At 40.0% G+C, this 25,430-nt stretch overlaps 1 protein-coding gene across 1 annotated transcript in view; it reads left to right on the plus strand.

Moving 5' to 3' along the window:
- The window catches only part of LOC113652229 (choline O-acetyltransferase-like), a 21,435-nt gene extending 3,429 nt beyond the window's left edge, over positions 1 to 18,006 (plus strand). Inside the window, exons 3-14 of the mRNA XM_047817834.1 lie at positions 884 to 1,002; positions 2,611 to 2,664; positions 2,783 to 2,972; positions 5,364 to 5,541; positions 7,749 to 7,918; positions 9,635 to 9,729; positions 11,483 to 11,611; positions 12,385 to 12,507; positions 12,939 to 13,080; positions 14,507 to 14,569; positions 15,724 to 15,861; positions 16,383 to 18,006. Of these exons, the coding sequence (XP_047673790.1) occupies positions 884 to 1,002; positions 2,611 to 2,664; positions 2,783 to 2,972; positions 5,364 to 5,541; positions 7,749 to 7,918; positions 9,635 to 9,729; positions 11,483 to 11,611; positions 12,385 to 12,507; positions 12,939 to 13,080; positions 14,507 to 14,569; positions 15,724 to 15,861; positions 16,383 to 16,634 (1,653 nt within the window). The 3' untranslated portion in view covers positions 16,635 to 18,006. The remainder of the gene's footprint in view (positions 1 to 883; positions 1,003 to 2,610; positions 2,665 to 2,782; positions 2,973 to 5,363; positions 5,542 to 7,748; positions 7,919 to 9,634; positions 9,730 to 11,482; positions 11,612 to 12,384; positions 12,508 to 12,938; positions 13,081 to 14,506; positions 14,570 to 15,723; positions 15,862 to 16,382) is intronic.
- The last annotated feature ends 7,424 nt before the right edge of the window (positions 18,007 to 25,430 follow it).

Genomic DNA, 25,430 nt, shown 5'->3' on the forward strand with positions numbered 1-25,430 from the left:
ACACTACACACACAGACTATACACACTACACACACACTACACACACACTATACACACACACTATACACAGACTACACACACACACTACACACACTACACACACTACACACACTACACACACACACTACACACACTACACACACACTACACACACACTATACACACACACTATACACAGACTACACACACACACTACACACACTACACACACTACACTCATACAGTACACACACACACTATACACACATACACACACACACTACACACACACACTACACTACACACATACACACACACACACTACACGCATACACACACACACACACACTACATGCATACACACACACACACTACACACACACACACACACACACACACACACACTACACGCATACACACACAGACTACACACACTCACACACACACTACACACATACAGACACAGACTACACACACACATACTACACACACTTATACACACACTACACACATACAGACACAGACTACACACACACATACTATACACACTTATACACACACTACACACATACAGACACAGACTACACACACACACACACACACACACACACTACACACATACACACACACACACACACACACACACTACACACACTACACGCATACACACACACACACACACTACACACACTACACACACACACACACACACTACACACAGAACCTGTGCAATGATACATATCAATAGAGTACAGATGTGTATGTAATGGATTGTGAAGAGGAATTCATTCGAACAGAATTGAGACAAATCTCACATTAAATATCTCAGAGTAGCTCTGCACTGGAGCTACAAGGCTAATGTAGAGGCTTGATAACAGATATCTAGGTTCTGTGTATGATCCAGGTTTATGATTACTGGCTGGAGGACATGTACCTGAACAACAGACTGGCACTTCCTGTTAACTCCAGTCCCGTCCTGGTGTTTCCCAGACAGGACTTCAGAGACAGAGACGACTCCCTCAGGTATCCTGCTAGCAGACAGTTACACAATTATGGAATTAATTTGCTATTATATTACGCTTTAACAATTAACTGTGAATAGAAACAATAAAGTATTAGAACAAGCATGTTAACTGTCAGACAGCTGATAACCAATCAGATTCCAGCACAGGATGGATGTTGGGGCTTCAGACAGAAAATTGTTTTCTGCTGATGAATGATAAAACTCACAGTCTCTATTTTATTTTACTGAGGCAGAATAATGCAGAGCACTCAACACACACTGCCTCAGGGAGAGAGAGAGAGAGAGAGAGAGAGAGAGAGAGAGAGAGAGAGAGAGAGAGAGAGAGAGAGAGAGACGTGTTGATGAGAGCAGAAATGTGTGGAAACTGAGAGAGAGACATGCAATAGAAATAGGTTAGAGATCTGCATGCGTGCGTGTGTGTGTGTATGTGTGTCTGTGTGTGCATGTGTGTGTGTGTGTGTGTGTGTGTGTTTGAGTTTCTCAGAAAACTGCAGTGATGAACACAACATACTGTTTCTCTTCTCTAATCTATACATCTTCAATAATGTAATCATATTATTGTCTCATTTCTGAGCAACAACAGGCACTAACTTTGTGTGTGTGTGTGTGTGTGTGTGTGTGTGTGTGTGTGTGTGTGTGTGTGTGTGTGTGTGTGTGTGTGTGTGAGAAACATGATCAGTTTGCGTATTTGTGATTATTCCTTGTGTAGATGAGGGCTTGCTGCACTTTATACACAACCATATACAAACAAACACAAACAATATATTTGTCTAACACACACACACACACACACACACACACACACACACACACACACACACACACACACACTACTGTATTGCTTCCTCACTTCCATTTCATTATTATACTTATTGCGTTTCTCTAGAGTACAGTATTGGAGGCGTGGCCTATATGTCTATTATAGTGAAAAAGGCGTGGCCTATATGTCTATTACAGTGAAGGGGGTGTGGGTTCTGTGTCTATTATAGTGAAGGAGGCGTGGTCTATATGTCTATTACAGTGAAGGAGGCGTGGCCTATATGTATATTACAGTGAAGGAGGCGTGGTCTATATGTCTATTATAGTGAATGAGGCGTGGCCTATATGTCTATTACAGTGAAGGGGCGTGGCCTATATGTCTATTACAGTGAAGGAGGCATGGCCTATATGTCTATTACAGTGAAGGGGCCGTGGCCTATGTGTCTATTACAGTGAAGAATGTGTGGCATCTGTATCTATTATAGTGAAGGAGGCGTGGCATCTGTGTCTATTGTAGTGAAGGAGGCGTGGCATCTGTGTCTATTATAGTGAAGGGGGCGTGGCATCTGTGTCTATTATACTGAAGGAGGCGTGGCATCTGTGTCTATTATAGTGAAGGAGGCGTGGTATCTGTGTCTATTATAGTGAAGGAGGCGTGGTATCTGTGTCTATTATAGTGAAGGGGGCGTGGCATCTGTGTCTATTATAGTGAAGGGGGCGTGGCATCTGTGTCTATTACAGTGAATTGGGTGTGGTATCTGTGTCTATTACAGTGAATTGGGTGTGGTATCTGTGTCTATTACAGTGGAGGCGTGGCCACTGTACCTGATGATCTTCTTTTCTTACAGATTTGCTGCTCGTCTGATGTCAGGTGTGATGGAGTATAAAGCCATGCTGGACAGGTACGCTGTTACTCACCTGTGCAAATAAACCTTCTGACACAAGAGATAATAATAAGAGAATGATTTAAATGACTGGTGTTTTTGAAGTAAAGCGAAACACTGATAGAAAGGTTTACAGGAGGACTTTACCCCCGGATTGTGTCCGAGGTCAGGAGGTCGGCGCTCAGCTGTGTATGGAGCAGTATTACCGTTTCTTCACATCCTACAGGCGACCTGGACCGAACAAAGACTCACTGATCACGCAGAGCAGCACAGGAGCTCAGAAAGCACCTGAACTCGGACACGTCATAGTGGCCTGCAGCAACCAGGTCATTATTATTATTATTATTATTATTATTATTATTATTATTATTATTATTATTACTAGAAATTGTCACAGAAACTGTTTCTTATACCACACTTTACTGACGACCCCACAAACTATTAAATATCATAACTGTCGTACCATATCATCGGTCCACCGTATGTGTTTCATAGCACGCCTTATTCACCTTAAATGCTGTACGAGCCTCGTAAACACCTTCACAACCAACATCAGTCTCCTACGTGTGTCCCAAATCATGGTGTGTTTATAAGATAGGCCAAAGAAGTACGATCACTCAGTACATCACAAAACATCATCAAATCACTGTGGGCGTGTCCCAAACCACACCTTATTTAATACAAGCACCAGAAACGACATCGCCTCTTTGTGGGCGTGTCTTATACCACATTTTATTCACTTGGCATAGCAGATATATAGAGTTTTTGTAAGTTCCTCGCAAGATGATTTTGCGCAGTTGTTTGGAGAACCAGCGGTACTCTGGGTTTACAGAGAGAATCTGTACCTGGAAATGACTCAGGAACAGTTGTTATGCTGCTAATGAGCGCTCAGCCGTGGAGCTGCAGCTGGCTAACTTAATTAGTCCTGATTGGATCTACCACTTTGTCTGGCTAGAACGCCAGCGCTGGCAGGATTTTAACCCCTCACCGAGCAGTCTCAGTGGACTTCACCTGACAAATCCACACCCACGCACTGTGTCATTTATTTACATTTATTTATTTATTTATAATTAATGAAGTAATTATGAGTTTCCAAACAGATTCATTGCATGTAGCATCATGACAGAGATGAGATAACGCGACCAACCGGCATCAACGGAAACATCGAACCATCATCTGGTTTCCGAAACCGACTTCCACATGATTGTGAAGTGAAATGATCTGAACACACTTCAGGAGTAATCTGGCTCGGGTTTGGATCCTAAACGATTGGCTCAAGGCCTAAAGTTTCGTCCAGTTTATTTCTGCTGTGAAATAAATTTGAAAGTAAAACAACACTGATCATTTAATCTGATGGTTTGTGTTCTAAATACAGTGTCAAGATCAAATATAAGGGAGCAAACCTTAAAGGTGGGGTCTCCGATGTTTGAAAGCCAATCACCAAAACAAACACGCCCCTAACCCAAACGGGTCCCACCCCTGTATCAATAGCTCCACCCACACATACATACGTAACCCGGGCGACTAACGGAAAGAAACGTGTCTTTATCATAGCTGAAGGGAAGAACAATACGATTGTAGATAAACAAACAAGCAAAAATGCCACACAAGCATAATGATGTAAAGGACAAAGGCATATATTAGTTCTGTGTAACAAAGCAAAACCAACGTTACTCATCTATCGAGAAGGAAAAAAGCGCCTCGGCGTCTTAAGTAAAGTCGGCCACATATTCACAGGTCGGAGTTTCCCGAGTCGATAACTCCTGAGCTAAACGCTGTTACTACACAAAACGCGGTTGTAGCTGCCTCTCTACATTACTACGATAGAAAAGAGGTGTTATTTGTGTAGTAACAGCGTTTAGCTCAGGAGTTATTGACTCGGGAAACTCCAACCTGTGAATATGTGGCCAACTTCCTGCTCCTTCGGTTCTCTCCAGCGCTGGAAAGCTGATCCTATATTAACACGTCCTACTTCTTGTCCTTATCGTAAGTCTTTCTTCTCTTTCTTTGTTTTTATCCTCCATGTTGATGTTAAAACCGCTTTCTGCTAATGTCACACATGCGCACCGAACACTCTCTCCACCCATATCGACAAGCCCCGCCCCTTTCTGCTCGTAGGCTACACGTTTGTTTTGATTTTTGTTTACTTTTCGGCCCGACTCAGTTTTCTGAAGCGTTTCTCAAACATAGGAGAGACCGCACCTTTAAACTAGAGAAGTGTAAATAATGTTTATTTAGATTCTGGCTAATCTTGGAACTTAATTCTTAAATTCTCCACAGCGCTGCTGATGGCTGCTTTCTGATCGTGATCGGTCAATAGCGCAGGTTTATATTAAACACTCGCTCGAATACGTTCTCGTTTCCATAGCAACAGCTCGTCGACAGGGACCTGTACGCTGAAGCTGAAGCTGAAAGTTTCAATCTTCTGACCTCATCAGGACAGAAGAGTTTACACGTCTTATTACTGCCTTTAGGTTAAGAGAGAACAGCTGCTGTGATGTAAGCAGATGATAACAAGAACTTCACAACATTAAACGTAGCTATAAACGGATAAATGTATGACTTGTCATTTATTAATAATTGTTTGGTATAAAAGGAATAAAACTCTGTGGAATGTGCTGTTATCGGGAAAGTAATCAGTGTCGTGTTGTTAAGGTGTTGTGTATCATCTGTTAGAAACACTATTTTTTACAGACACTACACGACTCTCTTCTCAGTTCTTCGTGTTAAATCTGACGGAGAAATCACGGAGGCTGGACGAGAGTGATGTCCTCACCCAGCTGGTCAGGATCAGTAAAATGGCAGAGAAGGTCGAGGAGAAACGTCCCCCCGTCGGCCTCTTCACCTCGGACGGCCGCACAGACTGGGCTAAAGCTAGAGACTTGCTGCTGAAAGGTCAGAGGTCAGAGTAATCCAAGGATAAAATGATAAAAATGTCTTGCAGAATCCTTGGTGTTTCAGTGAAGTTGTGTATTCTTATGTCAAATGTCCGTCAAGGACAGTGGTGTTAGATACGTATATACACTCCTGAACGAAATGTGAACAGGGAAAATATTATAATTACAGTATTTACACTTCGCCCTGGTGGATCGGAACCAGGTTGTTAGAACTTCTACAAAATTCTGTTACGGTCATTTCAAGTTTATTTGTATAGCGCTTTTTACAGTCGACGTCGTCTCAAAGCAGCTTTACAGAACATAAACATAGAACAGAAGGTTAATATAAAGAATAATATAAAGATTAATAGAATATAAAAGTCCCAGATTAATATTAAATATATTTAAATGTGTATGTATTTATCCCCAATGAACAAGTCTGAGGTGACTCAGGTGAGAGGAAAAACTCCCTTAGATGGTAAAGGAAGGAACCTTGAGAGGAACCAGACTCAAAGGGGAACCTCATCCTCATCTGGGTGACACTGTGGGTGTGATTATATAACCTCATCCTCATCTGGGTGACACCGGGGGTGTGATTATATAACCTCATCCTCATCTGGGTGACACCGGGGGTGTGATTATATATATATACAGTCTGATAAATGTTGTATTGGTGTAAAATATCACATGGAGTTCATATCTTTTTAGAATAGCAGAGTCTAACTGTGGCTGATAGATCTCTAGATGCCTCAGGATTCTCAGAGTCGGCCTCGTCTCAGTGGAGATCCAAAATGCTAATGCTAAAACAAGAAACAAGAGCAAGAAACAAAAAATAGAGAGAAGGCAATTTATTGAAAACTGCTTTTAAACTCAAACAGACTGTTCATCAACTGGTTAAGGTCTAAGACCAAAGCCTTCAAAAGTGAAAGTCTGTGCAAAAATATGGCTTTAATGTCATTGTCCTTCAGACAGTCACACTGTGATGAGCTCCTGATGGCAAAAGCAACAAGACTTTCTGTTTTTGAACGTGGCAGATTGTCGAGCTGCACAAAGAGCCATCGCTTATCCGAACTTCTCGGGTCACGGGGAGCCTGTGCCTATCTCAGGCGTCATCGGGCATCGAGGCAGGATACACCCTGGACGGAGTGCCAACCCATCACAGGGCACACACACACTCTCATTCACACACACACACACACACACACACACACACACTACGGACAATTTTCCAGAGATGCCAATCAACCTACCATGCATGTCTTTGGACCGGGGGAGGAAACCGGAGTACCCGGAGGAAACCCCCGAGGCACGGGGAGAACATGCAAACTCCACACACACAAGGTGGAGGCGGGAATCGAACCCCCAATCCTGGAGGTGTGAGGCGAAAGTACTAACCACTAAGCCACCATGACCCCCACGCAGTAAGTCAGTCTTTTTAAATTTCTTAAAAAGATTCTAAGAGTTATGGGACAAAAAAATCAAGTAGTAGACCCAAAAACGTTTCACCTGCACCGAGCTGGAGGATCCGACCAAGAAGACAGAGGCCGAACCTCGACCCAATTTAAGGCCGTTACTGACGCTGACTGCAGCCCAATAACCATAAGACGGCATCTGCGAGAGAAGGGTTTAAAGAACAAAAAAGGTCTTTGAAAGCCACGTCTCCTCCCACACCACAGACTTGTCCGCTTGGGATTTGCTAGGGAGCAAAAAACACTAAGGTCTTAAACAGCTGATAAACAGCCTGTTTGAGTTTAAATGCAGTTTTCAATAAATGAATAAAGGGATCAGACAGACTGAGTGTTTGTGTCAGTTATTTATGTAGCTTTAACATGTCACTTCTCTTTGTAATTGCTGCTTATTTATTTCTAAAGTGTGGGATTTGACTCTACATTGTAAGCCATTTTTTCTTTTTGTCCCCTGAATTTTGACCCTTTTTCTGCAAAGCCATGTAGAAGGATTTGATTTCTCATTAAAATGAAATTAAATGGAATGAAATTCATAAAGAAGTATAATGAAATTTACATTAATGGTCATTATCTCATGTACATCCACTGCTATTGTGTCCCTGTGTATTTTGTGTGCACAGTGCATCCACATAAAGCTCAGTGAAAGTATACTGTAATGATTAATATTGTTTTATAATAATAATAATAATAATAATAATAATAATAATAATAATAATAATAACACCACACACTCTCTCACATATCAGTGTGTGATTAACAGACCCAGTGAACCGTGAGTCTCTGGAGCTGATGGAGCGGTGTGTGTGTGTGCTGTGTCTGGATGAACCCACTGGAGTTCAGCCCACCGACTCCAACAGAGCGGCACTCATTCTGCACGGCGGTGGTCATGACAAGAACGGCGCCAACCGCTGGTACGACAAGTCGGTGCAGGTACGGCCTACACAACCGGCTACAGACTTCTGCTGAGTTTATTATTTATCTGACATTACACCAGATTATTTACACAGTACATGTGTTTATAGCTTCTTTAATCATTTGTGTCACTGATGCCCCATAACATTACACTCTAAGTAACTATAAACGGATAAGAAGAACAGGGCATGGAAGCCTTTATTATAGCCACATATACATTACAGCACAGTGGAATTCTTTTCCTCACATACCCCAGCTGAGGAGGTTGGGGTCAGAGTGCAGGGGCAGCTATGATACAACGCCCCTGGAGCAGGGAGGGTTGAGGGCCTTACTCAAGGGCCCAGCAGTGGCAGCTTGGCTGTGTGGGGACTTGAACCCTTTAACCAGTTGAGCCACCACAGCCCTATAAAAATGTGACACACACAATTATTTACTAATAAAAAATGCAATAATTCGCTGTATGCTGGAGTTTAATGAGTCAGAGGTTTAACCCACATCAGGACATACTGTTAAAGGAAAACAATCAACTTACACCACTTACTGTATCTTAAGTCTTTCCTTTAACTCTTTACCTCAAACACATTAATATATTTTTCCTCCTGTTTGTTTATCTCGTGTCCGTGTCAATGACCGAACGTCTTCCTATCGTCTCGCTCCACTGTGGTGTTAATATGAAGCTCATGTGAAAGTAAACACTCGGCAATTTAAGAATTTGTAGAGTTTCGTCAGTATTTCTGTTTTCCCTACAATACTAGAAAATATGCTGAGATGTTATAGGTGAGATGTTATACAGTAGGTGAGATGTTACAGGTGAGATGTTATAGGTGAGATGCTATAGGTGAGATGTTATACAGTAGGTGAGATGTTACAGGTGAGATGTTATAGGTGAGATGTTACAGGTGAGATATTATAGGTGAGATGTTACAGGTGAGATGTTACAGGTGAGATGTTACAGGTGAGATGCTATAGGTGAGATGTTATACAGTAGGTGAGATGCTACAGGTGAGATGTTACAGGTGAGATGTTACAGGTGAGATGCTATAGGTGAGATGTTATACAGTAGGTGAGATGCTACAGGTGAGATGTTACAGGTGAGATGTTACAGGTGAGATGTTACAGGTGAGATGCTATAGGTGAGATGTTATACAGTAGGTGAGATGTTACAGGTGAGATGTTACAGGTGAGATGCTATAGGTGAGATGTTATACAGTAGGTGAGATGTTACAGGTGAGATGTTATAGGTGAGATGTTATACAGTAGGTGAGATGTTACAGGTGAGATGCTATAGGTGAGATGCTACAGATGAGATGCCACAGGTGAGATGTTACAGGTGAGATGTTACAGGTGAGATGCTATAGGTGAGATGTTATACAGTAGGTGAGATGTTACAGGTGAGATGTTACAGGTGAGATGTTACAGGTGAGATGCTACAGATGAGATGCTACAGATGAGATGCCACAGGTGAGATGTTACAGGTGAGATGTTACAGGTGAGATGCTATAGGTGAGATGTTATACAGTAGGTGAGATGTTACAGGTGAGATGTTACAGGTGAGATGTTACAGGTGAGATGCTATAGGTGAGATGTTATACAGTAGGTGAGATGTTACAGGTGAGATGTTATAGGTGAGATGTTACAGGTGAGATGTTACAGGTGAGATGTTACAGGTGAGATGTTACAGATGAGATGTTACAGGTGAGATGTAATTACAGATTGTTGTGCTTGTTGTTGCAGTTTGTGGTTGGTGCTGATGGTGTCTGTGGAGTGGTGTGTGAACACTCACCTTTCGAGGGGATCGTTCTGGTCCAGTGCACTGAATACCTGTTGAGGTATGTGTAATAAAACCAACTGTACTTTGTCCACTGCGTCATCATGTTACAGTCCCTTCACATCACCTCTTTACACTGTTCAGGAATTTAATCCAAATTTTCTTATAATCCGATTTTATAATCCAGTTTTATTGCTATAGAGCTTTTAACAGTGGACACTGACACAAAGCAGCTTTACAGGAATACATACATTCAGAATATCAATTATTTATGTGTAGATTTATCTCTAATGAGCAAGTCAGTGGTGAGGGAAAAACCCTGAGATGATATGTGGAAGAAACCGTGAGAGGAATCAGAGGAACCTCATCCTCGTCTGGGCAACAGCAGAGAGTGGGATTATAAATCATTATAAACACTGAGAGTGGGATTATAAATCATTATAAACACAGAATGGGATTATAAATCATTATAAACACTGAGAGTGGGATTATAAATCATTATAAACACTGAGAGTGGGATTATAAATCATTATAAAAACAGAAAGTGGGATTATAAATCATTATAAACACAGAAAGTGGGATTATAAATCATTTTAAACACAGAGAGTGGGATTATAAATCATTATAAACACTGAGAGTGGAATTATAAATCATTATAAACACAGAGAGTGGGATTATAAATCATTCTAAACACTGTGAGTGGGATTATAAATCATTATAAACACAGAATGGGATTATAAATCATTCTAAACACTGTGAGTGGGATTATAAATCATTATAAACACAGAATGGGATTATAAATCATTATAAACACTGAGAGTGGGATTATAAATCATTATAAACACAGAGAGGGATTATAAATCATTATAAACACAGAAAGTGGGATTATAAATCATTATAAACACTGAGAGTGGAATTATAAATCATTATAAACACTGAGAGTGGGATTAAAAATCATTCTAAACACTGTGAGTGGGATTATAAATCATTATAAACACAGAATGGGATTATAAATCATTATAAACACTGAGAGTGGGATTATAAATCATTAGAAACACAGAGAGTGGGTTTATAAATCATTATAAACACTGAGAGTGGAATTATAAATCATTATAAACACAGAATGGGATTATAAATCATTAGAAACACTGAGAGTGGGATTATAAATGATTAGAAACACAGAGAAGGATTATAAATCATTATAAACACAGAAAGTGGGATTATAAATCATTATAAACACTGAGAGTGGGATTATAAATCATTCTAAACACTGTGAGTGGGATTATAAATCATTATAAACACAGAATGGGATTATAAATCATTATAAACACTGAGAGTGGGATTATAAATCATTATAAACACAGAAAGTGGGATTATAAATCATTATAAACACTGAGAGTGGAATTATAAATCATTATAAACACTGAGAGAGGGATTATAAATCATTATAAACACTGCGAGTGGGATTATAAATCATTATAAACACAGAGTGGGATTATAAAACAAAAGTAAGATGCACTGCCCTGCGATTAAAACGTGGTCACGAGGACCCGTCCTTATCACCTGACAACTTCATTCATAAAATAATTACTTCTCAGGATCAGAGATGTCTTAATGATTACAAAGAGATGATCTGATTCATTAATCATGTGGTGTTTGGAGCATATTTACAGCTGCAACAAACCTGACAATTCCGTACCATTTCACCATCAACATGGATAAACCTGTATGAAGGAGAACCTTCTGCAAGCTCTCCACACAGATGAAACACACCAAGCCAGTTCTTCTGACTCCTGAATGCTTTTGTCCATCAGATCCAGAAGCCCCAGTAAGCTGATGAAGAGGTCCAGCGTGAGCGATCTTCCAGCTCCACAAAGACTCTACTGGAATTGTTCTTCTCAGATCCTGAGCATGCTCTCATCCTCTGCTAACAACCTTCAGAGGTGAGATCAGTAAAATAAACACACAGTCACTAACTGAAGAATACCGCAGCTCTGAGACACCTTGATTAGATACAGTGTTGGTGTCTAAATGAAACACAATCATTTGCAAAATATAAATAAATAATTTGTGATGGGGGGGGGGGGGGTGGCTTAGTGGTTAGCACATTCGCCTCACACCTCCAGGGTTGGGGGTTCGATTCCCGCCTCCACCTTGTGTGTGTGGAGTTTGCATGTTCTCCCCGTGCCTCGGGGGTTTCCTCCGGGTACTCCGGTTTCCTCCCCCGGTCCAAAGACATGCATGGTAGGTTGATTGGTATCTCTGGAAAATTGTCCGTAGTGTGTGTGTGTGTGTGTGTGTGTGTGTGTGTGTGAATGAGAGTGTGTGTGTGCCCTGTGATGGGTTGGCACTCCGTCCAGGGTGTATCCTGCCTCGATGCCCGATGACGCCTGAGATAGGCACAGGCTCCCCGTGACCCGAGAAGTTCGGATAAGCGGTAGAAGATGAATGAATGAATGAATTTGTGATCATGTTGAATAAATCAGCTAAAAACTGATCTGTGAAACTGATAAATAAATAATTTGTCTCAACTGAGTTTTTTTCTCATGAACCTTGCCTCAATCTCAGCGGGATCTTGCGGGACATCAAGAGCTAATGAAAAGAACTAGTAAAGAAAAATAATCCACACATCACACTCGCTCTGAAAGGCTCAACATTCCCATTAAAGGAACAGGATATTTTTGCTCTCCTGAAGTCTCCTGGTGTCTGTGTTTAGACTCGTAAGAAACCTGGATATGGAGGTTTTCACATTCCGAGGATACGGCAAAGAGTTTATTAAGAAGCAGAAGATGAGTCCTGACGCTTACATCCAGGTGGCGCTACAGCTGGCCGTCTACAGGTAAAACACCTCGACTGTAAACTTAGAAACTATAAACTCTTTTTTATTATATTAAAGGATGATCTTTAATTAATGCTCATGTTGTAGTGGAGTGCATGGGTTTGACATGTCTCTGAAAAGCTGTGTGTGTCTGTGTGTGTTTATGTGTGTGTATTTGTGTGTTTGTTTGTGTATCTGTGTGTGTCTGTGTGTGTGTTTGTGTGTGTGTCTGTATGTCTGTGTATTTGTGTGTGTGTGTTTGTGTGTGTGTTTATGTGTGTGTTTGTGTATCTGTGTGTATTTGTGTGTGTATTTTTGTGTGTGTTTGTGTATCTGTGTGTTTATGTGTGTGTATTTGTGTGTGTGTCTGTATTTGTGTGTCTGTGTATGTTTGTGCATCTGTGTCTGTTTTTGTGTGTCGGTGTGTGTTTGTGTGTGTTTTCTCACCTCAGATGCACCAGGAGGTTAGTCTCCACCTACGAGAGCGCCTCCACCCGCCGCTTCCTTCATGGTCGTGTTGACAACATCCGCTCGTCCACTGCCGAGGCGCTGCACTTCTCTAAAGCCATGACAGATGAGGGAGTGTGTGTGCAGGTGCCTCGTTTTTCTTCCTCATCCCCCATTACTGCGCCTCGCTTCTAATTCTGTCCATCATGGTGCGTTGTTAAACGAGTCTCACCAGCCTCCGTCTCCTCCACTAAGATCAGCCACTAATCACGTCAGAGATCAGAGGGCGGTGCAGCAGCACATAACACACTGCACTTTACACACACTGCATGTAACACACGCTGCATTTAACACACACTGCATTTAAAATACGCTGCATTTAACACACACACAACACTTTACACACACTGCATGTAACACACACTGCATTTAACACACGCTGCACTTAACACACACACAACACTTTACACATGCTGCTTGTAACAACTCTACATCATGCTGTGGTCTGTGATTTAAACCCAAATCCTGCAGTCTAAATAGATCCGTCTTCCCTACTGACACTGTGTCCTATCCTCACTTCAGCTTACATTACATTTACAGCTTTTGGCAGATGCCCTTATCCAGGAGTGTGTGGTGAAGAGTGTATGTGAGGGGTGTGTGTGGTGGAGTGTATGTGAGGGGTTTGTGTGGTGAAGAGTGTATGTGAAGGGTGTGTGTGGTGAAGAGTGTATGTGAAGGGTGTGTGCGGTGAAGAGAGTATGTGAAGAGTGTGTGTGGTGAAGAGTGTATGTGAAGGGTGTGTGCGGTGAAGAGTGTATGTGAGGGGTGTGTGCGGTGAAGAGTGTATGTGAGGGGTGTGTGTGGTGAAGAGTGTATGTGAAGGGTGTGTGTGGTGAAGAGAGTATGTGAAGAGTGTGTGTGGTGAAGAGTGTATGTGAAGGGTGTGTGCGGTGAAGAGTGTATGTGAGGGGTGTGTGCGGTGAAGAGTGTATGTGAGGGGTGTGTGCGGTGAAGAGTGTATGTGAGGGGTGTGTGTGGTGAAGAGTGTATGTGAGGGGTGTGTGTGGTGAAGAGTGTATGTGAGGGGTGTGTGTGGTGAAGAGTGTATGTGAGGGGTGTATGTGGTGAAGAGTGTATGTGAGGGGTGTGTGTGGTGAAGAGTGTATGTGAGGGGTGTGTGTGGTGAAGAGTGTATGTGTGTGTGAGGGGTGTAATGGGGGAGGGAGATGGGCTTCCTCAGACTTTATAAGAAGTAGAGACGCTGCTGGACTTTCTTGGTGTTGAGTGACCAGGTGAAGTTGATGTTCAGAGAGAGAGAGAGAGAGAGAGAGAGAGAGAGAGAGAGAGAGAGAGAGGTTGAGGTTGCTCTGTTTTATATTTATATAATATTTAAAGGTTAATATTTAAATAATATTTATAAGGTTTAATATAAACCTGATCTACAGCCAGAGCTGCAGTTAGAGAACTAATCAACACTTTCTGACCAATTAGAGTCCAGAACACATCCAGGCTCTGACATGAAGCTGTACAGAAAATAACTCGTAAACTTTTGAGTTGTTATTTTTTATTTCAGGACTCCGAGAAGATGGAGAGACTGAGGAAGGCTATAGACATACAGAGCCACAACACCAAGATGGTATGCAGCCATGTTCCTCTACAAACTAGCACATCCTCATGATTTTTTATTCAACTACACGTAGAACACGCTAACATTTAAACTAGCATTCTATTAAACAGGCTAACATTTAAACTAGCATTATTTTAAACAGGACAATCCTTAAACTAGCATTATATTAGGCTAACATTTAAACTAGCATTATATTAAACAGGACAATTATTAAACTAGCATTATATTAAACAGGCTAATTCTTAAACTAGCATTATATTAAACAGGACAATCCTTAAACTAGCATTATATTAGGCTAACATTTAAACTAGCATTATATTAGGCTAACATTTAAACTAGCATTATATTAGGCTAACATTTAAACTAGCATTATATTAAACAGGCTAATTCTTAAACTAGTATTATATTAAACAGGCTAATTCTTAAACTAGCATTATATTAAACAGGACAATCCTTAAACTACCATTATATTAGGCTAACATTTAAACTAGCATTATATTAGGCTAACATTTAAACTAGCATTATATTAGGCTAACATTTAAACTAGCATTATATTAAACAGGCTAATTCTTAAACTAGCATTATATTAAACAGGACAATCCTTAAACTAGCATTATATTAGGCTAACATTTAAACTAGCATTATATTAGGCTAACATTTAAACTAGCATTATATTAAACAGGACAATTATTAAACTAGCATTATATTAAACAGGCTAATTCTTAAACTAGCATTATATTAAACAGGCTAATTTTTAAACTAACATTATATTAAACAGGACAATCCTTAAACTAGCATTATATTAGGCTAACATTTAAACTAGCAATATATTAGGCTAACATTTAAACTAGCATTATATTAGGCTAACATTTAAACTAGCATTATATTAAACAGGCTAATTTTTAAACTAGCATTATATTAGGCTAACATTTAAACTAGCATTTTATTAAACAGGCTAATTCTTAACTAGCAGTTTATTAAACAGGCTAATTCTTAAACTAGCATTATATTAAACAGGCTAATTCTTAAACTAGCATTATATTAAACAGGCTAATTCTTAACAGTTTATTAAACAGGCTAACCCTTAAGCATTAGTAAACAGTCCTTTGACTTAGTATGAGTAGCTTACCCATACACTAACTCTTCTCTCTGAACCCATGAAGGCCGTTACAGGATTTGGAATAGATAATCACCTGCTGGGCCTTCGGGAAATTGCCCGAGAGCTGAAGATGGAAACTCCAGACATCTTCACAGATGAGACGTATATCCTCAGCAACCAGTTCATCCTCTCCACTAGTCAGGTAAGAGCAAGTCTCAGCCTCAGAGGCTTCACCTGAGAGATCCAGACTCTGTGAAGACTTCCACTTTTCTGGCCACAAGCTTCAGGCTGAAGCTGATAATTTAAGAGGTTATATGTGATGAACCCTACATTCAAATGAACAAAGCACACAGGAGCAGATGCTCATTCAGTGAACAAGAAACAATATGAGTTGCTCCACGTGGTCACGGACTGTACAGCATGCTGATTATTAGTCAGTTCACTTTTACTCTTTTAGGCTAGTTATTTATAATTAATAATTCCATCACAGGTTCTCACCAAAGTCCCTGAAGGCATCTGTTAGCCTTTTTGCTATTCGTCTTACCCTACCTTACCCTACCTTACCCTACCTTACCTTTCATATCATAATTTACCTATATATTTTTTCTTTATTTAGTTCGAAGCTATAAAACTTTCAGCCGTTATTAGAAAGTCTAAACCTTCGGCTCGTCTGTACTCTGTGTTCATGACGGTGAGTAACAACAATCTCCTTTTAACCTGCAGGTCCCTACAACAGTAGACATGTTCTGCTGTTATGGCCCAGTGGTTGCTCATGGTTATGGGGCATGTTACAATCCACAGGCTGAACACATCCTGTTCTGCGTGTCCAGTTTCCGTGAGTGTGTGTCCACATCATCTCTGCTGCTGGTGAAGGCTCTAGATCAAGCACTTACAGACATGAGGGAGCTGTGCAATAGATGCAACACTGTCGGTCAGAATGAGGGTGGGGCTAAGCCAGCCATGCCCAGGAAGTAAGTCACGATAAGAGCTTCAGATATCTTCATTTATCACTAATGTAATTTCTATTGCTAGCTAGCTTGTAATGACTTTTCGCTCGTGGACTACTGATGATTATACTGTAGCACATTACATTCAGGGTCGGTCCGGTTTCGTGTGGCAATAATTACTCATAATGATCTAAAATGTGATATGCAGTATAAATATGGGTTAAGTTCAAATGATAACCAGCTAGCTAGAGATTAATATTAATGCATAAAACGGAGTGCGTGCTAGATTCTGTAGACGTGTCAGTGCATGAACCCCACAGTCACCTTCAGAGATTATTTACAGCCAAAATGCTGACAGATAACTAATCAAATTGTGTATGTATAAAACAATATCACAAACCATGTTGAATGTTTCACAATCATCCAAGACAAATGTGTGGGAATTATGAAAAGAATATCGGTGCATCTGGTTTCATGAAATACAGACAGAGCCTACAGATGTGTTTAGTTTAATACAGCAGAAAAAAAAAGGATAATGAATATGATTTGCATGTCCAGTGTGAGATACATATTGTAGCTCTATAATCTATGGAAATTTCTTATGTTACTTTTGTTGTTGTTTAGTGTGATAAAAAGTGCCCTGTTTAACAGATACTGTGATGGCCTGAACACTGTGATACTCAGTCGTGCCATTATCACACCCGAAATTTATTCCTGTTGTACAAAGTATAAGAAAAGCAAGTGAAAGTTATTTATAAAGGTTATTTATAAAACAGGATATGTGCAGAACTTCCAGGTAGCAGAGTGTTGGCTGTTTGTATTGTATTGAACTGAGCTTACACTTTCTGTGGGTCTAATATTTGCAGGGTCCCAATTTTCCAAGAAAATCAGGTTGCTATGGTTGCCAGAATTGTATTTTACCTTATTTCGATGTTCCCAGGGACCTATGAGATAAGTGTCTTCAAGTTTCCAGCATTTGTGATGGAACGCTTCCTGAGCCTCGTTGTATCTTAGAGATTAGTGGCTAGTGCTAAAGTTTTTGGGGCCTGGTAACAGAGTACTCTGGCCCCTAGACATCTACAGTATATGTTCTATAGCACCAGTGTCCTATAGTATGGAGCAAAAATCTTGTAAACAGATGCTGTATGAGGTATACAGTATGTGTCTTCGTAAAGAATTCTACAGAGCAGGAAATAGTGGTGAAATATTTCAGTTCAGTAATTGGTGTGACCCTTTGCTGAGTAGTCTCAGGTACACTGTATATAGGTTTCTCAGGAAATCAGTGTATTTGACATCACAGAGGATTTGACACATTTCTTATGACAATTCTTTTTAATTTATTTGTTTTTTAATTGGGGCACGGTGGCTTAGTGGTTAGCACGTTCGCCTCACACCTCCAGGGTTGGGGGTTCGATTCCCGCCTCCGCCTTGTGTGTGTGGAGTTTGCATGCTCTCCCCGTGCCTCGGGGGTTTCCTCCGGGTACTCCGGTTTCCTCCCTGGTCCAAAGACATGCATGGTAGGTTGATTGGCATCTCTGGAAAATTGTCCGTAGTGTGTGAATGCGTGAGTGAATGAGAGTGTGTGTGTGCCCTGCGATGGGTTGGCACTCCGTCCAGGGTGTATCCTGCCTTGATGCCCGATGACGCCTGAGATAGGCACAGGCTCCCCGTGACCCGAGGTAGTTCGGAGGAAGCGGTAGAAAATGAGTGAGTGAGAGTGAGTGTGTGTGTGTGAGAGAGAGTGAATGAGAGTGTGTGTGTGCCCTGCGATGGGTTGGCACTCCGTCCAGGGTGTATCCTGCCTCGATGCCCGATGACCAAATTTTATTTGTTCTTGTGTTTTTTTCTGTCAAAATATGCAGAAGTCATAAAATAAATATTGATGGTAAATCTGGTGTTAAAAAAATTAGCCTAATACTTTTGCACAGGCTTCTACAGTATTGTATAGTTTTAGTGTCCCATGTTTCTTTATAGTATAGGGCAGGGGTATTCAATTAAAATTCAAAGAGGTCCAGTTACTAAAATTTCCTCCTAGCAAAGGTCCGAATCTTATATTGTCACTTAAAATAGTGAACCCTCATGTTAAAGAAATCAATAACACACATACATTTCTATATAATTTATTGTTAAATTTCAAGTGTTTTCAAAGTCTGAACTTGTACAGTATGGCACTTGAATGGAAAACAATCCTGTAGTTGTCTTTACTACATGTCAAGTAACAGACAACAGACACTGAATTTCTTCTGAATAAAATAAATAAAAAGTGCAAACACAGCTTTGTGCAGCCTGAACTTAGGGCTTATATTTCAAGTAATATAAAACATTCAGAATCTTTTGAATAAAATAAAAGTTCTTTTAATCTTTAAGAAAAATTCAACAAAAGACTTTTGAGCTGCCCCTTTTTTAAACATTAACTACATTAATAACACAGGAACCTTTAGGCTAAAAAACTATTTCAAGTAAAATAGAACAGGACAGAATTTACTGAATAAAAGAAAAGTGCAGAGCTTTGAGCAGCTCCCTTTTTCCTCTCTCCTTTCCACCTCTCCTTACTCCCTTTCCATCTTCCGTTCCTACTGAGAGACATGGACATGTAACTGTCCTGCCAGCAGTTTGAATCTTAATTGTCCTGCCAGCGTAATTAGGTGCATTACTGCCACCTTCTGCTCTGGAGTATGGAACAGAAACAATCTGTTTTTGGCTTGTTTTGATGACGCTCCTGTCGTAATAACTAGATTAACTGCACATGAACGAAAGATTTATCTTTTTATTAATATCAAAGAGCTTATATAATCTTATAATATTAGATTATAATAAGGAGATGCTTAATATCATAATATTAGAACTTTAATGGGTCCAGGCAGACCCGTCACTCAGTCCGGATCCAGACCACGGTCCGCCATTTGGTGATGCCCGGTCTAGGGTGTCCAGGTTCCTTACATTTCCAGCCCAAGTTCCCAGAACTCTGTGTTCCATGAGCAATATGTTTCCAGGTTTCTACTGTAGGTTTTTAGTGCTTTATTTTTCCATAGGTCCACAGGACCTTATGTTGTGAGGGTTCTAGATTTCAAAAGGTTTTCTGTTCCAAAATACCTGTAATTTCAAGGTATTCTCTTTCTACGACCCTTTCTCCTGTGTCCATGTTTCCAATTTCATACATTTAAAGGATCTTATGTTCACTTGGTCCTGTGTTTCCAGGGTGCCATGTATTTAGGCTGCTATGATTCCTGTGTCCTATGTTTTGTTGCCCATGTTTGCAATATTCTATGTTTTTAGACCTTATGTTTCTAGGGTCCTACATTTAGAACCTCAGGGTCTTGTATTTCCAGGATCATGTTTTTCCAAGGCCCTGTGTTTCCAGGGATTTGCATTTCAAAGGTCCTGTTTCCAAGAACCTGCATTTCCAGGGTCATGTATTTAGAAGGTTCTGTTTTTCCAGTTTCCTGTGTTTCCAGGGCAGTGTGTTTCCAATGTTGTTTGTTTCCAAGGCCCTGTATTTCAGGGGTACTCCATCTCCAAGGTCATCTGTTTTGGGGTCCTATATTTTTAGGGCCTTGTGTTCAAGGGCCCTGTATTTCCAAAGTCTTGTGTTTCCAGGATCCTGTGTTTTCAAGGTCCTGTGTTGCAGGATCCAGTATTTCCAAAGTCCTCTGTTACCATGGTCCTGTTTTCCAGGGCCATGTGGTTCCAGGGACATTTGATTTTCAGGTCTTTTCAAGGTCCTGTATTTCAAAGGTCCCGTGTTTCTAAGATCCTGTGTTTTCATGGTCTTGTAGTTTCAGGGCCTTTTGTTTTCTGTGTTTCAGTCCTGTGTTTCAGGGTCCTGTTTTTCCAGATTCTGTATTTACAGGGCACTGTTTTTCCAAGGTTCTGTGTTCCCAGGGTCTTGTGTTTCTAGGATTCTGTGTTTTTAAGGGTTCTCCAATGTCATGGATTTTCAAGGTCCTGTATTTACAGGGGACCATGTTAGTAGGGGTCTACATTTCCAGGTTCTGATGGCTCTAGCTTCTTTTGCTCTTCTTTTCCTATGCATATAGGGTCCTAAATTTCCAGGGTCTGATATAAAAGTTTTAATACTAAAAGTGAATAACATCTGACATTGTGTTTATTAAATCAGTTGTAGTTTCCACATAGGAGTTTTAAAAAATGATTCTCTCGGAAGTTTTGCACTTATCCTGCATAAGGTATTATGAGACACTTGCAGTTAATTTGTATTCTAAAGACAATGTTGCCAAATGTACAGTCACTGATTATGTGCCACAATCCATAACCACAAAATGTGAATATGTGGAATGAGAATAGAAAAGTTACCATATCAAAAGTTTTAATACATTTTTTGGAATAATAAAATGATTAGATCTATTGATTCCAGCTATCAAAACAAAAACAATGCAGAATTCAGTGCTATAATCAACAACTAAATCAAGTGATTTGCACTTTGTTAACTATACTATAGTGTAGAATATATAGTAAAGTCTATAAACATGCATCACAACAGATCCAGCAGTTTACTATAATGTTATGTGCAATTATAATTCTATTTTTGTTGTGTCAATAAAAACAACTCAAAATACCCAGCAATAAATTCAGATATAAATATATTTATTAATGCCATATGTGATCTATGTGTGCAGGTTTAATAAAATGTTGTAAACGTCCATATATAAGTATTCATATATATTTTGTGTATATATATATCTACGTTACAGATCATGATATCTTGTTACCTTGAAACATTTGTTATATATAATTAGAAAATCATACATCTGCATACAATTGTTTGGAAATCAATCTTTTTATACCTTTCTATACCCTGAATATATCCAGGTATAATATAGGTATATGTATTGTGCGTGTTCTTTGCTCCGCCCTTCGGCTTTGCCACGTTCTCTCCTCCCCCCTTTGGGCCTCGTCATGTTTGTTGCTCCCCTATTGGTCCTTACCAAGTTCTTCATTCCTTTCTTGAGCCTCGACACATTTTTGGCTCCCCTTCTGGTCTCGCCATGATTCGCAGTTCCAGGCCGAGTTTCTGCCTAATTTTGTCTCACAGTTTAGTTGTTTTTGTTCCTTAATAAATTAAAAAAAATTCTCCACTTGCATCTGTGTTTAGTACCAATTTGTGACAGAAACGTAAACCCACATAATATGTAGCAGAATTTTGGAATTGCTGGAAGAACATGACAAGCAGATCTAGGAGAACCAAAAGTGCCTTAACGGCCTCCTGGTCCAGCTGACTGCCAAGCCTGGAAGAGAGCAGCTAGCCATCCTCCCTAAATCTCTTCAGATATCCCTCCGGATCCTTGCCCTTCGGGGGGTGTTGGTGTGGTGTTGCTTTGCCTGCCTCTGCACACAGGGGACACCGCTTAATTTCCTGGTTCCATGTAAGATGTCGCTCTGTCCACCTATGGGTTCCTTGCTCCCCCTTGACTCGCTGTGATCCTCACTCAATCCACAGTTCCAGGCCCACTCAAGTGTTGGCTTGTCAGTAGCTGTGCCTTATAAAGGTTGCTTTGTCTTCCTTGCCAGACCGCCAAAGGGTAACCCTGCACATTTAAGTAATCTCTTTTTTTGGTTGTTTAATTAGAATACAAAGAACAGGTTAGCATGATGAATCAGTTACCTTATTTAAGTTCCTTTTTCCCCCCCACTTTGTCCTTATCTAGCTTCTGTTGATGTCAGGTGTGTTTGCGGTTCTTTAGTCTCGCTTTAGTCTTTCTGTATTTCAACCTTGGTCCTAATTTTATACTTGGGTATGCTACCTAATTTTTTTGTCAAATGTTTTTGGTCCTTGAAGAAATTTGTTGGAAATTGCAGGATATGAAGGTAACTGGGGACCTATTTGCAAGATTTATTTTTTTTGTTCGTTAAAAGAAAAAAAAATATAACTTCTGAAACGTCTATAGTTACCTTATGTCCTTTATCATGTATACGTAAGTGTAAAGATATTTCGATAACGTTTTAAGGTAACAAGCAATCATGATCTACAACTGAGATTTATATCTTTACTACATTTTCCTTTTCATATTAAATCATTAAATGTCTAGAAATTAAATTATAAATAAATATAATGTTCAGTGTGTCTCATGTATTTTATTTTGTTTACTTATTCTCTTATGATAAATGGATTAGAAACGATCTAAACATAGGTTTATATTTAAACACATGAATGTGTGATTTATTTATTATATATTTTATCAATGTATGTATTTATTAAATAAAAGTTCATTCATTTCTCTATGTAATTATGCAATACAAGTAAATCACATGTTCACAAACTCACTCATATACTTTTTTCTTGCTCATTTATTAGGGGTCCAAGCACCGAATGCGCAGGAACATTGTTGAATTTTGTCATACATTAAAACAGTTTTTCCCTTGGTTTAATTTGAACGTATTTATTTTTTTGCTAATATAAAAATCTGCTATTGTGAACTAGTCTTAGGATTTCTGGCCCATGTTCCCACTTTGTCGTCACACAACTCAGTAGAATGTCAACATCAGTTATCAAAGAAACTTTGATACTCGTTAACGTGACAATTAAATCTGATGAGGAGCCAAAATTGTTTTAAAAGCTGAAACTCATTCTTGTTTAAACGCTTAATAGGGATGAAGGCACCAAGTGGCCACTAGGGCACTATTTTTAAGGAGTGCTTGGACCTGGAAATGTGCTGCTTGTGGCTTTATATATTTGTTTGTTTGTTTGTTTGTTTACCATATAATACAGCATAACCATATAATTGATTTGTTTTTGCATTTAAATAATTTATCTTTACGTAACATGGTTTAAAATAATTGAATGAACATGTATGTTTATTATTAGCTCTTTATGGACTGATGTCTGTGCTACATGGTAACTTACACCATAAAGTATCTTCTTGTCCTGATTCATAAAGTGTCCAGTTAAATGTGTTTAAATGTCACTGGTGTCGGTCTAATGGTTGGCGTGTTTGTGTCTGTTGTGTTGTCGGAGTTTATATTTATGCAAACACTAAGAAATAGTCTATTTATTTTTGCACCTCCATAATTTTGTCATGTATTATTTTTTATTAGAGTACAGATTATATTTAACTGTTGAAACATAATGAACGCTCTATCATAGATTCTGTATTAAAAGAAATAAATATTATAATGTAATGATGTACAATAAAGATGTTCATGATGAAGACAAACTAAGCCTTTTATTCCAGTTAATTTTATATTGATCTTTAAACCAATCAGAACACAGTCGCCCCACCCCCTATATGGCACTGTAACCAATCAGAACACAGTCACCCCACCCCCTATAGCACTGTAACCAATCAGAACACAGTCACCCCACCCCCTATAGCACTGTAACCAATCAGAACACAGTCACCTTACCCCCATAGCACTGTAACCAATCAGAACACAGTCACCCCACCCGCTATAGCACTGTAACCAATCAGAACACAGTCACCTTACCCCCATAGCACTGTAACCAATCAGAACACAGTCACCCCACCCTCTATAGCACTGTAACCAATCAGAACATAGTCACCCCACCCGCTATAGCACTGTAACCAATCAGAACACAGTCACCTTACCCCCCATAGCACTGTAACCAATCAGAACACAGTCACCCCACCCCTATAGCACTGTAACCAATCAGATCACAGTCACCCCACCCCCTATAGCACTGTAACCAATCAGAACACAGTCACCCCACCCCTATAGCACTGTAACCAATCAGAACATAGTCACCCCACCCTTTTTTAGCACTGTAACCAATCAGAACACAGTCACCCCACCCCTACAGCACTGTCACCAATCAGAACACACTCACCCCACCCCCTATAGCACTGTAACCAATCAGAACACAGTCACCCCACCCCCTATAGCACTGTAACCAATCAGAACACAGTCACCCCACCCCTTATAGTACTGTAACCAATCAGTCTGCAGTTAACCAAGAAAACCTAAACAACTATTTTCTTTATTGCCTGTGTTTGTAAAGCTTTATGACTCTTCCCATAAAACGATGTTTGATTCTACATCAAGGTCCATTGCAGTAATAAAACAATCCTCCAAAAACCCTGGTGAAAAGTTCCAGGTTCAGGTGTTGGGGTTGTTTCAGAAGAATCCCAATACAGATCAGCATGAAGGAGGCTCTTTAAGTCAATAGTGCTAAATCCCACATGAAGCCAGGAACATTTCTGCTGAGCCGAATTCAACACGCAGACACACAGAGGGGGTGACACACACCCGCTGCCTCGGATCGAACCTCCAAACACACTTCCACAGTCCCACAATCACACCGTGATGGTCTGAGACTCAAAGTCACTGTTTCTCCCTAAATTATCTCTACAGTCGTGTTCGCTTTCACTATACATCCACAACAGGGCTGAAATATCCAGGACGGACACGATGCAACAAGAAACACCATGAAACTAACTCTTTAACAACGGCAGACCTATCTGCTGAGTCACCAACATAGATCATACATCAGGTCTTTAACTCAACCTCCAGGAACATAAACATGTAGAGCTCATTTCTGGGGATTGGCCTCAGTGAGGGTTATGAGCGGCAGCCATCTTACAGTACGTTCATATGCAAGTAGTTAAATTGAACTAAAATCCAGAATGATAAGGGCTGATTTGTTTCATGGTGGTTAGACAGCATTAAATGTCATCACAGTACAATAACAAGTATGATTTCTTTAATAAATAAAGCTTAAAAAAAAGCTTAACCCTAGTCTTGGGAAAATGCTGTGGTACTGTATAAGATATATAAAAAGTCTTAGGGAATTATGGGAAATTCGTCTAAATTTGGGGTGGAAACAGTAAGGCTCCTTCTTCATTCAATTTAT

Source organism: Tachysurus fulvidraco, chromosome 8 (assembly GCF_022655615.1).
Source record: "Tachysurus fulvidraco isolate hzauxx_2018 chromosome 8, HZAU_PFXX_2.0, whole genome shotgun sequence".
In the NCBI taxonomy this organism is placed as follows: domain Eukaryota; kingdom Metazoa; phylum Chordata; class Actinopteri; order Siluriformes; family Bagridae; genus Tachysurus; species Tachysurus fulvidraco.